At 43.8% G+C, this 15,275-nt stretch overlaps 1 protein-coding gene across 4 annotated transcripts; it reads right to left on the bottom strand.

Annotated features, from left to right (window-relative positions):
- CDC6 (cell division cycle 6) lies at positions 1-11,472 on the bottom strand. Of its 4 annotated transcripts, none has more exons than XM_007112512.4 (12): positions 11,351-11,428; positions 10,408-10,598; positions 9,284-9,565; positions 8,960-9,159; positions 8,533-8,708; positions 8,013-8,119; positions 7,110-7,249; positions 6,152-6,252; positions 4,915-4,979; positions 2,049-2,251; positions 1,469-1,609; positions 1-925 (listed from the first exon to the last, which is right to left on the bottom strand). In XM_007112512.4, the coding sequence occupies exons 2-12, from the start codon at positions 10,583-10,585 to the stop codon at positions 836-838; spliced, it is 1,683 nt and encodes a 560-aa protein (XP_007112574.1). In that variant the 5' UTR covers positions 10,586-10,598; positions 11,351-11,428; the 3' UTR covers positions 1-835. The 4 variants fall into 4 exon arrangements, with proteins under 4 accessions (XP_007112574.1, XP_007112575.1, XP_007112573.1 ...); XM_007112513.4 differs by having other exon boundaries at positions 11,356-11,422; XM_007112511.4 differs by having other exon boundaries at positions 11,306-11,390.
- Between the last annotated feature and the right edge of the window lie 3,803 nt (positions 11,473-15,275).

Below are 15,275 nucleotides of genomic sequence, written 5' to 3'. Positions count from 1 at the left end.
CCAGAAAAAAGGGGAGACTTGAGTAACCATATGGATACATTTATCTAAGACTGGGAAAATGAGATGTCATTGAAAATCCAACCACAAACGAAGGCATCTTGAAACAAGTGGCTTCATCTGAGGGCAGCTAGGACAGTGGGACAGTTTGGGGAGGATTTTCACAATTTTCACATTGCCTTCTGAAAGTCTGAGCTCTCCTGAAAGGTGATTGCTTAAGAAGACAAAGAATGCAACTTGAAAATAAATATATTCACAACCTGTAGTCACATTCTCCTTACCACCTCCACAAGCTCGGGAGCGCCCAAGACACTCAACGAGTCTTTAAAATGTCACAATGTGGAAGCATCTGCAACATGAACACAGCATACTCCAAAAAAAAGAGACATTCTTTGATCAAAGTATCCTCCAGATCTCCACGTGGACTTGCTTATTTTCCTGGATCATCCCCTTTTTCATTCTTCTTCCTCTAGTCCAAAAATTCTTTAAAATACACCAATGTTTTGAGGAAACAGAGATAAATGTATAAACTTTCCACAGCCCAAGTCTGTATACTTGCAAGCATGTTGGTTAGAGGCACACTAGAGGTAGAGGCAGTGAATGTAATTAAAAAGGGTCTACTTGGTAGTTTTTAATGCATAAACATAATAAGACCCAAAGACATATAATTCTGTGCTAATATTCACGAATTTAAAGCTTAAATTTTATCAGTTTTAAGTAAAAAAGGTCATGTTTGCTTTCAGACCTAAATGTATAAAGTAATAAAATGAAGATTCCATCCCTCTCTAAATGCCAGCCAGATACTTTTAGGCGGAGCATTAGTATAAAAGAAAAGAATTTAAGGCAATCCAGTAGCTAAGATATTTCCAACTAAAGCTTTGTCTTTCAGAGCATGCTCTATTTCCTTCTCTTCAATCTTCAGAGACACCTGCAAAGAAGAGAAAAGGACTTTTCGTGGTGGTGAACTCACAAAAGCAGTTCTTATTACACAAACTTCTACCGTGTTAAACTTTTCTCACAAGAGGCAAGCAAGTTAAACGCTGCTTTTGCAATAGCCTGAAAAAAAAAAAATCTCATTCATACTACAGCCCTATCTTCACACACCTTAAACCCTACCTAACAAAAAAAATTGTTTCTCTAGGGCTTCCCTGGTGGCGCAGTGATTGAGAGTCCGCCTGCCGATGTAGGGGACACGGGTTCGTGCCCCGGTCTGGGAAGATCCCACATGCCGCGGAGCGGCTGGGCCCGTGAGCCAAGGCCGCTGGGCCTGCGCGTCCGGAGCCTGTGCTCCGCAGCGGGAGAGGCCACGACGGTGAGAGGCCCGCGTACCGCAAAAAAAAAAAAAAAAAAAAAAAAAAAAAAAAATTGTTTATCTAATTGTGGTCATTTTTAAATCTTTACTTTAGCAAAAGATAAGCTCGCCAAAGCAGGACGGTTAAAAGCAATGTCACAAAGAAGCAGTTCGTTGTACCTTTGCGAAGCGCATTTCCTTGTTTTTCTTTAATCCGAAAATGCCTCTGGCCTCCAAGAGCCCTGAAAGTGACAAACACTCTGACTGGTCCACAGCTGCCACCTGCTGTTTGCGACAGACGTTACCATAGGCTTCATATAACTGAGAGGAAACAAGGGAGAACAAATGTTGCTTAAAAGTCATATCTCTTGTAACCCTGTAATCTTTTAAAAGAATGTGAATCTGGGTTTGCAAAATAGTTATCTGAATACCCTAATTCTCTCCCTTTTCAATGAAATCCTTGAAAAGGCATTTTGGAGATACTGCCAAAAACCTATACTGTAATGCAAGAAAGGGGCTTTATATAATTCCTAGGGAGAGGCAGAAATAAAGGGGAGAAGATTAATGGTAAAGTCTCAACCACAACCCAAGGGAAATAAAGTCAGCTGCCTTTTACATGATACCAGTACTTATTCTTACTGTTAAAATCCATTTTTAATTCACATCAGCTGGAGCGTGATAGGCCTTTTGGAAAATATCTGCTCTGCAAAGCAGATTCTCATCTCCACCCCAGCTCCATCTGCTGAGATTCCCAACTAACCTTCCCCAGAGTGACCTCTTTGATTTTCAACTGCTTGGTCAAGAGCAGCAAAGAGCAGACCAAGATCTTCTGCTGAAGAGGGAAGGAATCTTGTGCTCCTTCTTGGCTCAAAGTCATTCTGTTTCCATCAACTTCTGAAATGACTTGTGATATGTGAATAACACCAACCCGCTTGGGAACCAGTGACTCAGAGGGTGATTTACCTATAAAGTAAATAAATCAAGCCTAATTAGATTTTTTAAATATTGTGGGTATTGAGACAGATGATATTAAGTTTTAGCAGAAGGAAATTCAAGAGCAAAGGAGAAGTTCCAATTCTGTAACTAGAAGCCAAAGGATGAGACAAAACGTGATCCTTAGAAAGATGCCAAAGTGTGACATGACTTGGAAAGTAGAGTTATCCTTTTTCTGGGCAGAACGGTGAGCTATTTTATCCTGTAGAGTGCAATTTAATGTCAGAGAGACGAAATCCACCTCATGAAAGAATAAGGACCAGACAGAGAACCAATATACTCAGCCTTGGAAGGTTCCTGATATCTCAAAGGCAAAGGATAGAACCTTGAAACAAAGATGGCTGGGTCTGGTCTTTTTTTCTTTTTTTAAAATTCATTTATTTATTTTTGGCTGCGTTGGGTCTTTGTTGCTGCGTGCAGGATTTTTCCCGTTGCGGCGAGCGGGGGCTACGCTTCGTTGTGGTGCGGGCGTCTCTCATTGCGGTGGCTTCTCTTGTTGCAGAGCACGGGCTCTAGGCACACGGGTTTCCATAGTCGTGGCTCGCGGGCTCTAGAGCACAGGCTCAGTAGCTGTGGCGCACGGGCTTAGTTGCTCCGCGGCATGCGGGATCCTTCCCGGACCCGGTCTCAAACCCGTGTCCCCTGAATTGGTAGGCAGATGCTTAACCACTGTGCCACCAGGGAAGTCCCTGGTCCGCGGCACGTGGGATCCTCCCAGACCGGGGCGCGAACCCGGTTCCCCTGCATCGGCAGGCAGACGCGCAACCACTGCGCCACCAGGGAAGCCCCCTGGTCATTTTTAAAGGCTCAAAAAATTACCTAATATTTCAAATCAAATGAGTGGCTAGGGGACTTCCCTGGCGGTCCAGTGGTTAAGACTTCACCTTCCAATGCAGGGGGTGCGTGTTCCATCCCTGGCTGGGGAACTAAGATCCCACATGCCTCACGGCCAAAAAACCAAAACATAAAACGGAAGCAATATTGTAACAAATTCAATAAAGACTTTAAAAATGGTCGACATCAAAAAAAAAAAAAAAAAAAAAAAAAGAGTGGCTAAACATGGACAATCCTACCTAATTCCTCTAGATAGCCTCCCCAAATGACCTTTGAGGTTGGGTTCATTTGCCCAAGCTGATCTCCAGGAGAGCAACGCTTGAGAAAATGTCACTGGATATCTTAGCAGATAGCGCCATCTCAGAGCCTGGAGGTTGGGAAACTGCCAACAAGCTTCGGAGGATTGTGACCTCATTGTTTGGACGCAGGAATTGCAAGACAGAGGAGGGATTTGCTCTGTAACAACCTTTGCCTAAAGTTACTTCCTGACACCAAGTCAGTTGTCTCACAAGAGTTTGCTTCTATTTCATGATCACAAATGGGATGCCACCGAGGACTAACCGTCATGGAGAAACTGGAGATCAGTGATCAAACAAGCAGAATCTTAAAGCTGAGAGGGATTTAGAGATCTAGTCTCGCTCCCTACCCAACAGCTGAGTCTCTTCAAAACAATCCCCAAAAGTGGTCACCTATCCAGCTTGTGTCTGAGTATCTTCAACACTGGGGTACCCACACTGTGTCAAAGAAACCCAGTTAGTGCTATTTATTGGAGAGTGTCTTCTTATATTTATTTCAAGTCAGTCTCCCTATAGCTTTCTAGAGCCATTAAAAGCTAATCACACCTACCAGAGGTCAAAAGACAGGAATTAGATTAATAATTTATGACAGGAATTCACAACCCCTTTTAGTTATATGTGTGCGGGCGGTGCTCACAGGGCCCATTGACAAGCCTACATGTTATTGGTAAGGGAAAAAAGGGAATAATGTGAAAAGCTGAAGAGAAACCAGTATCTAGTCTATGCATTGGCAAATATTACCTGCTATCAGTCTAAGCGCTAAGTTTGGCTAATTCTGAAATATTTTTATTAATTTTCTTTCAACAAGTTGATGAAACAGAGTTTTCTGTGGAACTATGGTGCTAGAAACAATTTTAGTAACACTCAACCAGTGCAGGAGTGAAGGAAGAAACAATCAAATCAGACTGTCCTATTTCTAAAGATTAAGAGTGGATATTAAACACAAGATATGTAGTTCACGGCCATTTTACATCTGCCATAGCTAAGAGAACAAGGCTGAGGGAAAGGAAAATTAATTTTGTCATTTTTGTAAAAGCCTGCAGTTTACTGTAGCAATACTATCTTTGCACCTCCACCCTCCTAGACTTGTTTAAAGGCTTGCGACATCTCAAGTTGAACTCAATTCTTTCCCGTCTGACTCTCTTACTTCCCAGGCTTTGCTTTCACCTATGTTGAGACCTAAAGTGCACTCAACGTAAGTACCCAGAGAAAAGCTGATCCAACCTTACTGTCTAGTTTTCATTCCTAGAGCTTGGAAAGAAAACTGACTCTGTCCCAACCATTCATGTAACACCCTGGAGAACTCATTTCCGGTAACGCATGGATTATAGCACTGGCAGGCAAGACGGAAATAAAGTGGATGAAATTGATGAAAAACACGACACCCGTACACAAATGGGTGAGTGTGGATTTAACTATGCTCATTTCAGCTCTCTGTCTCTTTCCTCAGAGAAGTTAAGCTTCCAATTATAAAGGAAGACAGAAAGGAGATAAACTACTCACATTCAGACAGTGGTTTGAGGATAGTCTGGCTTTTGACATCCGACTCTACAATTTCAATAGCTCTCCTGTAAAAAAAAAATTTCTAAAATTAATTTAGGCTGAGCCAAACCAAACACCACACCAAACCACCAAGCTCAAAAACAGGCACATTAACAAAAAGCAACATGTTTTATAATTTTAAAGCCCCCAGACAAAATTGGGTTATGTCTCAGCTCCAGGGGACTTAATTGCCTTGAAATAATTCATGGACCAGGGAATCTGAGAAACTTCAACACTACATGGTTTCCTATTACAGAGGCCGAGTAAGTCATCGTACACTGAGCCAATGATAACATTTTGGCCGAGGAAAACCCGTCAGGGATGGGAGAGAGGACGTGTTGTAGTGTGGGTGCTTGACTAAGAGAGCCAGTACCACCCATACACACCAGACCTAAGAGGAGAGTCCTCAGTTATCTATACACAGGATATGTGTAGGCTAAAACCACACTGGCCTACTTGACTCTTGCTCATAGTTGCAGTCTTTACCCAAGTAGTTTGCTGACTAGGGGAAACTTTCAAATCCAGGATCACACCATCTTAGCAATAGGAAGAGCTTACTCTCCCACTGCTCTCTCCAAAGTACTTTGCCCACAGGAAGCCATAAGCCAGACCTAGATCTTCTGCATGGCAGTAGGGGGAACTTGGACCAGCGGGCCAACGCAGCAAGTATCATTTTAATGGACCAAGTGTCCCTACTGGGAAGGAAGAAATTTCAGCAGTCAGCGCAGAGGCTTTCCCCAGCAGGAGGGGCCGGGGGATGGGAAGGGAGAGAGAGGTCTGGAGTACAACCGTGGGGGACCACCAACTGGAGGAAGGGGTGCTCACAAAAGCAAAGGAAGGGAAAAAAAGTCTAAAGGCAAAGATGGTTCAGGTCCATAAATAAACCTGCTTGAGACCAGCTAATGGAAAAGTAAACTGGAGTCTTTTTTAATACAAATGTAATTAACCAATCTATAATCACCACAGGGAGTGCCAGCAACATCTCATTTGTTTCTCCCTCTGTAGGTAATGGACTGATAATGTTTCAGACATTAACAGGGTGGAAATGCAGAGCTCCCCACTGAGAAACAAGTCCTCCTTTCTGAGCGTAAAAAGTGGCAGAATGGAGCCTCTTAAGCCACATTCACTTGAGTTACATGAGACAATTAACAGCATTTCTTTTTTTTAAATAAAAGCAGCCAACAGTGCCATAACTCACCTGCAAACATCTAGCGCTTTGCGAACATCTCCCGAAACAGCAGAGACTTTGCGGGCACAGAACTGAATGGCAGCATTGTCCAGGACCTGATCTTTAGATGCCTTTGAACAAGACATAGAAGATGACAGTTTGAACTATAAGACTTCCCCCCTGAAATTTAGGTCCCAGACTTGATTGACCAACCTTTAGGGTCTAAGGCGCCTTTTCTGCTTAGAAGTAAATGGGGATTTCATACATTTAAGCATTTTGTAGGAATGTGGTAGAGGTTCACAAAGGGGAAAAAAAGCAATTGAAACTTAAATTAGCAAAACTAAACTAAACTAAAATCTATTTGGTCATTTTCAATAGAGAAAGTGTTTTCATAGGTCCTATTTTATAAATTTATTTATTTATTTATCTATTTTGGGCTGTGTTGGGTCTTCATTGCTGCTCGCAGGCTTTCTCTAGTTGCGGTGAGCAGGGGCTACTCTTCGTTGCGGTGGGCGGGCTTCTCACTGCGGTGGATTCTCTTGTTATGGAGCACGGGCTCTAGGCACTCAGGCTTCAGTAGTTGCAGCACGTGGGCTCAGTAGTTGTGGCTCGCGGGCTCTAGAGCGCAGGCTCAGTAGTTGTGGTGCTCGGGCTTAGCTGCTCCGCGGCATGTGGGATCTTCCCAGACCAGGGCTCTCGAACCCGTGTTCCCTGCATTGGCCGGCGGATTCTTAACCACTGCGCCACCAGGGAAGTCCCCATAGGTCCTATTTTAAAAGGCCATTAGAGAAGCATTTGGGTGACTCCTCTAACTCTTTTTAATCCAACACTAAGGCATCTAAAATGGAGCCAAGAGTAGAAATTCATATAAAAATGAATGGGCTATAGGAACTCCCTGTTTAGTAATGCAATCAAAGCAAAATATTTTTGAACCATCCTCACAGGTGATACAAGGAACACTCAGCTTGGCACAAAGTTTGGCACTCACCTGATTAAGTCGATCCTGCAGGATCGTGGCTATCTGATTTTTGGTATAAGGTGGGAAGTTCAACAGCCGTGGCTTACATTTTTCTCTAGCTTGAAGCCTCGGCAGAATTCTGTCTGTGAGATCCAGGGTATTAGCAATACCTGAGGAGGAGAGAAATATCACTAAGCATCATTGGCCAAATCATCGTAAAAGGAAAACTAAACCCTCTGAAAGCTGAATAAGGGACTTCCCTGGTGGTCCAGTGGTTAAGAATCCACGCTCCCAATGCAGGGGGCCCGGGTTCGATCCCTGGTCAGGGAACTAGATCCTGCACGCCGCGACTAAGACCCAGCGCAGCCAAATAAATAAATATTAAAAAAACGAAAAAACACCCACCAAAATACTGAATAAAATTTCCAGTTATAATCCGGCATTCCAACTGTTGCTTCGCACTTTCCCCCACCCCCCACCCTCAATACCCATTAGATAAGATGTGTATAATCATCGAAGAATGCTCTTTTCGAGTTAGGTTTAGAATTGTTCAGTTATAAGCAGGATCAGATACTCCCCAAATCAATTGACTCTGAAATGCAGCATTATGTCATTTCTATCCAGAGTTAACAAAGTTGATTTGACTTAGATTAAGGTTCCTATTATTTTACAGTAACTTTCTTATTTTGGTAAGAAAGCTGGTGTAAGATCAAATAATAGTTGATAAGGGAATTCCCTGGCGGTCCAGTGGTTAGGACTCGGCATTTTTCACTGCTGGGGCCCGGGTTCAATCCCTGGTCGGGGAACTAAGATCCCGCAAGCTGCATGGCACAGCCAAAAAACAAAACAAAACAAAATACGTGATGAATAAACTGAAGAGATTAAAAAAAGGTCTTTAGAACCACCATGTAACATCAACAACGGAGCACTAACCAATCAGCACCAACCGAGAATTGCTTAGCCATGGCCATTCAAACAGTGTGTACAATACATCCTGCCCTCTACTGTCCAGCTGATCCATCTCGTCCAACACCAACACACTACAAAAAAAGAGAAACAATTAGTATCCATGTTCACCTTCTTAACTCTCCAGTCTGTTTGATCTGGGCTGACGCTAGGTCACATTCCTACAGCTAAGACCAGTTTGAAGATCATAATCTGTCCCACCTCCAGTCACTGTTATGATGATACCCCCATCATCACCAGAAAGTAACATACAGGTTTTTCAAGTAATTAGTTTAGAAACATTTTCCCCCAATTTAAAATTAAAGAAGGTTTTTGTTTTTTCTTTTCTTCTTTCCCTTTAAGCTTAGGTAACTACCCCTCAGAGAGAAAATATAGGAAATGTTCTTTTTATGAGCAAACTGATAAATTCAAGAGACGAGAATGTGAGTTTGTGGGCAATGGATCCTGCAGATTTTCACAGAGCAACATGCAGCAGAGCAATGCTTACATCATGGGGCCCTTCTCCGCAGTCATATGGTTTTCCAGTTTCCTCATTATGTCCTTCCCAGCTGGCCTGGATACTTCTTCCTGACAAATCTCCTGAGCAATGGCTGGGAATACAGCCTGGGCACTCCTCAAGGACATGCAATTCAGCATGATAGTTTTAAAGCCTTTCAGTTCCTTCTAGAAAAATGCAAACATGCGAGTTATTTTGGCCTCAGATAAAGGTTTGATGGAACCTGAAGTGTCTTTGAAGAGTTAACAGCATACAAGAGAATAAGGTCCACTTTCATTTGGAAAGATTTAGACAGTGAAATTAAAAACGTCTTATTTTGGGGAAAACTGCAGTCCCCTAAGCACTTCTACTTTTTCTTAACCCTTGATAACCAAGTGTCATTTTGGCAAGAGCATCATAATTCAGACTCTCAATGTACCTTGAGGTCTTGCAGAATTCGGCTTAAGCAGGCAGTTTTTCCAGTTCCAGGAGCACCAGAAAGATAAAGACTTCCAGCTTTCTTCCCACAGATGTGCTCCCTCAGGAAATTCCTGATGACATCCATCTCCTTTTCCCTGGCAGGCAGCTGATCTGGGACAGCTGTAGTCAGGACCTGCTTTGCTTGCTGGTAGCAAGTGCCTGTGCCAGACATGAAAGGACAATTAGACACAACAGAGGTGACTGAGAAGACCCACCAGGTTTCACTTGGAATCACCAGCCTTGTTTAGGAGGCTGCACTAACAGCTGCCATGTAAGAACCAACCTTCTTGCTTGAGAAGTCTCAGACATGCAGATTCTTTCTCCAGTGGACATCTCTGCTCAGAATTTGTTGCGATGTCTTGACCTTTTGGAACTGAGGAACGTATTTTGTTTTGGTGAACTCTGGCTTGTTCTCTTTTGCTAGGAGACTCAGTTGTCAGCTGATTGTCAAATACCAATCTGCGCCCCTTAGATGTACGTGAGCGAGGGGGACCATTTTCTTTCTTGCTTTGCTTTGGTGGAGAACAGGGAGGTAAACGGGGAGTGTTACACAGGTTGTCGTCACCTGAAACATTAAAATCAAAATGTGGTCATTCATAGCAGTGGATAGTAAAAGGACTTGGAAAGATCTCTGCATGCCCCCCAAAAAGGGGTATGAATTTCTATCATGGTCAGAACCACCAAAATAAAATGCCTCTCATCCAGAAGCAAATAGTGGCCACCAGATGGCACCACTGAGGCTTACTATTTGGTAGAGGTTTTAATGGGATGAAATTCGAGGATTGCTCTAAAACAGGGTTTCCCAAACTTGGCACCATTGATATCTTGGACCAAGTAATTTTTCATTGTGGGGGATGGTCCTGAGCACTGTAGAATATTGAGCAGCATTCCCAGCCTTTATTCACTATGTCAGTATCACCCCCTCAGTTATGACAACTAAAAATGTCTCCCGATCCTACCAAATCACCCCTCATTAAAAACAGATGATCTAAAACAAGGAGAAAACAAACAAAAAATAATTTTTAAAAAAAAGGAAAGAAAAAGAAAGGATTACCAACCTCTGTTCTAAAACAAGAATTGTCACCTGTTTTTCTGACTTTCACAACTATCGAGGCAAGTTTCAAAATACTATATAACTAACTGCAAGGTCGTTTAAAACACTGACAGAACCAAGTTCAGTATTAAGGAACTGAAGATCAGACCTATTAAGTAGTTCAGAAAGTGATCTCAATAAGTAGCTTAACTCTGAAGTTCAGTTAGCACCTAGCAACCATTCTGAAAATAACCAAAGGGAACAGAGTGGTCTTAACTGAACTCAGAAAGCTGTTTCAAAGGCATCTTATTATTGAGAAAGAGAGGTCAACAGCTACCAGTCAAAAAGTTGTACTCAAATAATGGATAGCTTACCCAGACGTTTTCTGGGGCTCAGAGGCAGAATTTTTGCACAAGGAGAACGGGGTATGGCCTGGACCTTTGTCAGTTCTAGTTTGGTGTCACTGGAGTTTTTGGCTTTGTCCAATGTCCGAGGCTGTTTCTTTTTTGGAAAACCGATTGTAGCCTGTGACTGGGAGCGGGTTTGAGGCATGACGGCGACACAGCTGTGTACAAAAAAGAGAACAGGACAGCCAGTCAATAGGTAAAAGTGAAGAAAAAACAACGTGTAACTTACACCGAAGATCGAAATTCATTTCATAAATAGGTTATGTTGTAACAATATTTTAGCATTTAATTCTGCTTCATATCCGAATCTATGCAACAATAGCGAACACCACCTACTACGAGTAAAAGGCTGTCATAAACATTTTAGGTATTAACTCCTTTAAGTTTTACAACCAGCTTAGAGGTAGGTACTATTATCCTTATCTTACTGATAAAAAAACAGAGGCAGAGAGGCCCAACGTCACAGCAAAGCAGGATATAAGACCAGGCATTCTGGTTTCAGAGCCCACATTTTTAACCACTCGAGATGTGCAATAACAAGTTGATCTTAATTGGCGTCCATAGTACTTCTACTCCCCTGGCTCCAGGCACGGGGTACATCGTTAACACCAGCTTAGCCCAGCAGCCTCCCACATTTACAGGCTTCCCCAAGCCCTCACTCCGCACTCAATCCCCGCTCTACCCAACTCTCGGCCCCACATAGCCCCAGATGTTCGGGGAACGTCTCCCTCCTGCCGCACTCAGCACAACTGCCAGAGCACTCCGAGGGCTCACGTCTCCCTTCCCTACCCCGACCTTCTCACCCTCCAGCGACCTGAGCTCTCCTCCTCTCACGGAACCCGCGGTCCTCGCCCTAGCCCCTCACCCAACTCCGCCGCCTCCCAGGACCCGGGCCTCCTCTCCTTTCCACCTCACAGTGCTGCGTCACCTCAGTGCCGGCGCCTTCTCACGTCTCCCGCAGAAAACTAAAGGGACTGTCCACGACGGGATCCTGGACAAACCCCCCACCGTCAGCCGGAAAGCCCAGACGCGCTCGCGCCAAATCTGCACAGCCGCAGCTTTCCCGCCTCCCGCCAAAGCCCGGCCACGTTTCTGATTGGGTGTCGCCAGAGCGCCGCGCGCCTTGGCCCCAGCCCCCTCCTTCACAACCAATCAAGAGGGAAGGCGCACAGCCAATAAGAGAGCCTCAGGTCTCAGCACCACAGTGAGGCCACGCCCACCGAGCCGTGGGGGCAGTCTACATCCGGGGCCTCGGCGGAAAGACGCGCGCTTGCGCCGGGGCCGACTGAGTGAGGCCCGGCGGGAGCTGTAGTCTTTGCCGCTGGCGACTGTATTCCCACGCCCTTCCTTCAATACCCCTTCTCACTGCTGCACGTACCCATTTTTTCCTTACCCTAATGGGCTAGATTTTCCGAGAGCTACTACATAATATCTACCATTATTTGGGCGGTTCTGGGTGCGAGGTGTGATGCTAGGCGCTTTACATATCTAATGCTCAACACTGCAAGACGCAAAGCAAATGTGCCGAGGGTTGGTTAGAGGTCACAGAATTTTGGTGGCCTCGAAGGGCCTAGGACCATTTCCTGACACCAAAAGCAATGTTTCTTTGTAAAGTTCTACATACATACATAAATACACTGCACTTCATCACAGTATCTCCCTGATTTGTGTTTCAAGGGTGAGAAAAAGGGCCAGGCCTTTGCTTTTATTTTGTTAAAGAATACGATATTCTGTGCACCTTCCTATCATTAATCCCATTAATCCACACAATGTGGGGAGTGGAGAGAATTATGGCCCCTTAATTTTAAAATATTTTTTTTACGGCTAAATACAAGGGTTTCAGGGCCAGAGAAGACCACTACAGATGGAGTGGCAATCTGAGCTTTTAATGAAAAATATAAATTAGAGCAGTAATTTACAGGCCAGCTTCCAAGGCTAATAACCCAGGTTCCACTAAAAACCCAAACCCAATTCTAGGCGGTGGTAAGCATGTATCTGTCATCCTTCAATATCAAATGAAATAGAGCAAGCCGAGAAATAGGAAAACAATATTACAGTCAACTTAATTGTAGTTCATTCATATAGGAGATAAAAGCCAATATTGAGTGCTTGTGTGTGCGCCAGGCACTGAGCTCTGGTATTTTACCTACATCACCTTATTAATTCTCACAGGCACCCCCATGAAGTCGGCATGATTTCCATTTCACAAATGAGAAGACTGAAATAGAGAGGTTGAGTAAATCTGCCCAAGGTCACACAACTAGTAAGTGGAAGAACTGGAATTCAAACTCAGGGAGTCCGACAGGAGATCAAACTCCTGACCACTTAAACATACCGAGGGGGAATAGACAGATGCAGGTTTTAGAGGGAGAGATGGCGAAGGAGCACGTCTGGGGAAGGCTTTCTAGGAGCTGAAAACTACAAGAGTGAAGAGCGAAGGCTGCCACGAATGGACAAAGTGTTACCACAGAATGGAGACTTTTTTACCAGCTGGTATTTCTGATCTTTTAACAGGGGAACAGAACCTAGAAAGAAGCAACTTTCACCGTTCATATTTATTTTTATAACCTGGGCACCTAAAACTTGTCCTTCATAACCAGAAATGGTAGCAAGTGCCCAGCCAGCTTTTAAGGGATGGTGGTGAACAACTACCTCAGTTACAGTGGGACAGAGGGGACAGAGGAAGCCATGAGTACTTAACGTGCATATTGGAGCCTATGAAAGCGTTCACCAGGAAATATAGCACCGGTCCAAGAAAAGCCTACAAGAATAAGTGACTATTGTGGAAGCAGGCAGAGAATCACAGAATGTCCAGATTGAAAGTTCTCTAAAAGGTTACCTAATTGAAGTTTTCTCTTTTCACTACTCCAGCCACATGATGAGCATACCATCATACTGTTTCTCGCTTCTGTGCCTTGTCCTTGCTGTTTCCTATGTCTGGAATGCCAGTCACCATCCTCCTGCCCTGGCTAATTACCATGAAGCCTTTAATGCCCCGCATAGGTTTCCCTTGGTGGCTGTCCTGAAGTCTTCTGCTAGACTCTGAGCTCCTTGGAGGCAAAGACCATGTCCTATTCGTCTTCATATTGTCGGTGCCTGGCACAGAGTAAAATACGCAATCAACGCTTGCTGAATGAATGGAAAGGACATTCCTGCCAAGTGGATATCCATCTTTTGCTTGAACATTTTTTGTGGTCAGACAGCATACAGTCCTTTAAATCTCACACCCCTAAACCTAGGAGTGGAGAATGAATTCAATTATGTGTAAAAACAATCCAGACTGGGCTCCAGTGATGTCAAAGACGAAGCATTTCCCCATAGTTATCCTCTGGGGTGGTTAGGATCCTGAGGCTGACATTTTAGTTCTCTTACCTCTGTCTGCAGAGTAAGGAAGTCAGAGACAGGTAGCTTCCTTGCAGTAAGTTGCAGTTAGTGGCTGGGCTGGGCCAGAAAATACTTAAAAGGCACATTCACCGTAAGCGGCTATGTCTTGGTAATAATTAAAGTGGGCAAACTAGTGTCCTTATCACTTGCTAATCCATACACGGTGTCACGGGGGAAGGAACCAAATGACACAGAAAGAACCTGTCCGGCATCCTTATGTGTGTCTGTGCGCGTGCTTGTGTGCACTGGCGGGCACGTGCACACATACACAGACTAGCAATACCATCCCAGTAGGACAGAGAAAGCTTATAGGGTTAGGAAGCTGAGGGTCCTTTAGGCAAGCTCTATTTGAGGGCTATTCAAAGTCACAGGAGGAACAATTAAATCAATAAATAGGTAGTTTATTAATCATATTAATAACAATGATGGGTCAAAGAATCAGGAATTCAGCCAACCTGGCAAATACGGATGCAAATGAAAGGAGGCCCTCTTTTCCTCTCGCTGCCACACCCTCATAGGTTTTTATATCAAACTGTGTGAGAGTGACTCATACACACACCTATTATGAACCAGTACGGGAAATAATTTCAAGACCTTTGCTAGTGATGAAAGTGTAGGTTAAGCTCATTAAATCTTAGCGGTGATTATGTCAGCTGACCACAGTAAGCAGAGAATGTCTGGTTCAATTCTGACACCTATAGTCAAAGTTCAAGAAAGCCAGCTAAGATTTCAACTTAAGTAGTGAAGAAAAAAAGGCAAGACCCACATAAAAACAGACACAGTCTGTGTGTTCTGCCCTCACCTTTTCTTCACAATTCAGTGTGAGAATCTACCACACACACAGGTGGAAAGAAGCATCAGGGATATAAGGAAAGGACACAAAGCCAGGGGGTCTCCTGAGTTCCCTGGAATCATGGGCAAAGGGGAGTTAGGTGGCAAATATAAATAACGACCAACTCTATCAGAATCACCCAGTCAGCCTGGCTAACTGGAACTGTGATTTTCAAAACACAGCAGGAGGGGAGGAGAGAAAGCTCTCAGGAAGTTGCAGATGCTTCTGCCCAAGTTAGTGTTTCTACTTTCTCAGAGGATCTGGAGTCAAACCACTACCCTAACGGGAGGCAACAGATTTTCTCCCCTCTATGCCACCACTTGTGGTGGTATTCCAGACAAGACTACACAGGTTTCAGGTTTTTTTGCTTTTGTTTTTAAGCAAGGTTTAATTAAACTGCACGGCATCCAGAAGAAAGAAATGTACCAAAGAATCCAACCTGAGACCGGATTATACACTGTAGAAGGGGGTAAAGAAATCAATACTAATTGGGAGAGGAAGCACTGTAATCAGAAACAACTCCAAAATAAATCATACAATAAATTATTTTTTAGAAGAAAAGAAACCAATCCACATGCAGACAAAGATGGACGCACACATACGTACATACACTCTTCAC

This window comes from Physeter macrocephalus, unplaced genomic scaffold (genome assembly GCF_002837175.3).
Source record: "Physeter macrocephalus isolate SW-GA unplaced genomic scaffold, ASM283717v5 random_294, whole genome shotgun sequence".
NCBI classification, from domain to species: domain Eukaryota; kingdom Metazoa; phylum Chordata; class Mammalia; order Artiodactyla; family Physeteridae; genus Physeter; species Physeter macrocephalus.
The sequence above is the reverse complement of the archived record's forward strand: the minus strand, read 5'-3'. Positions and strand labels throughout refer to the sequence as shown.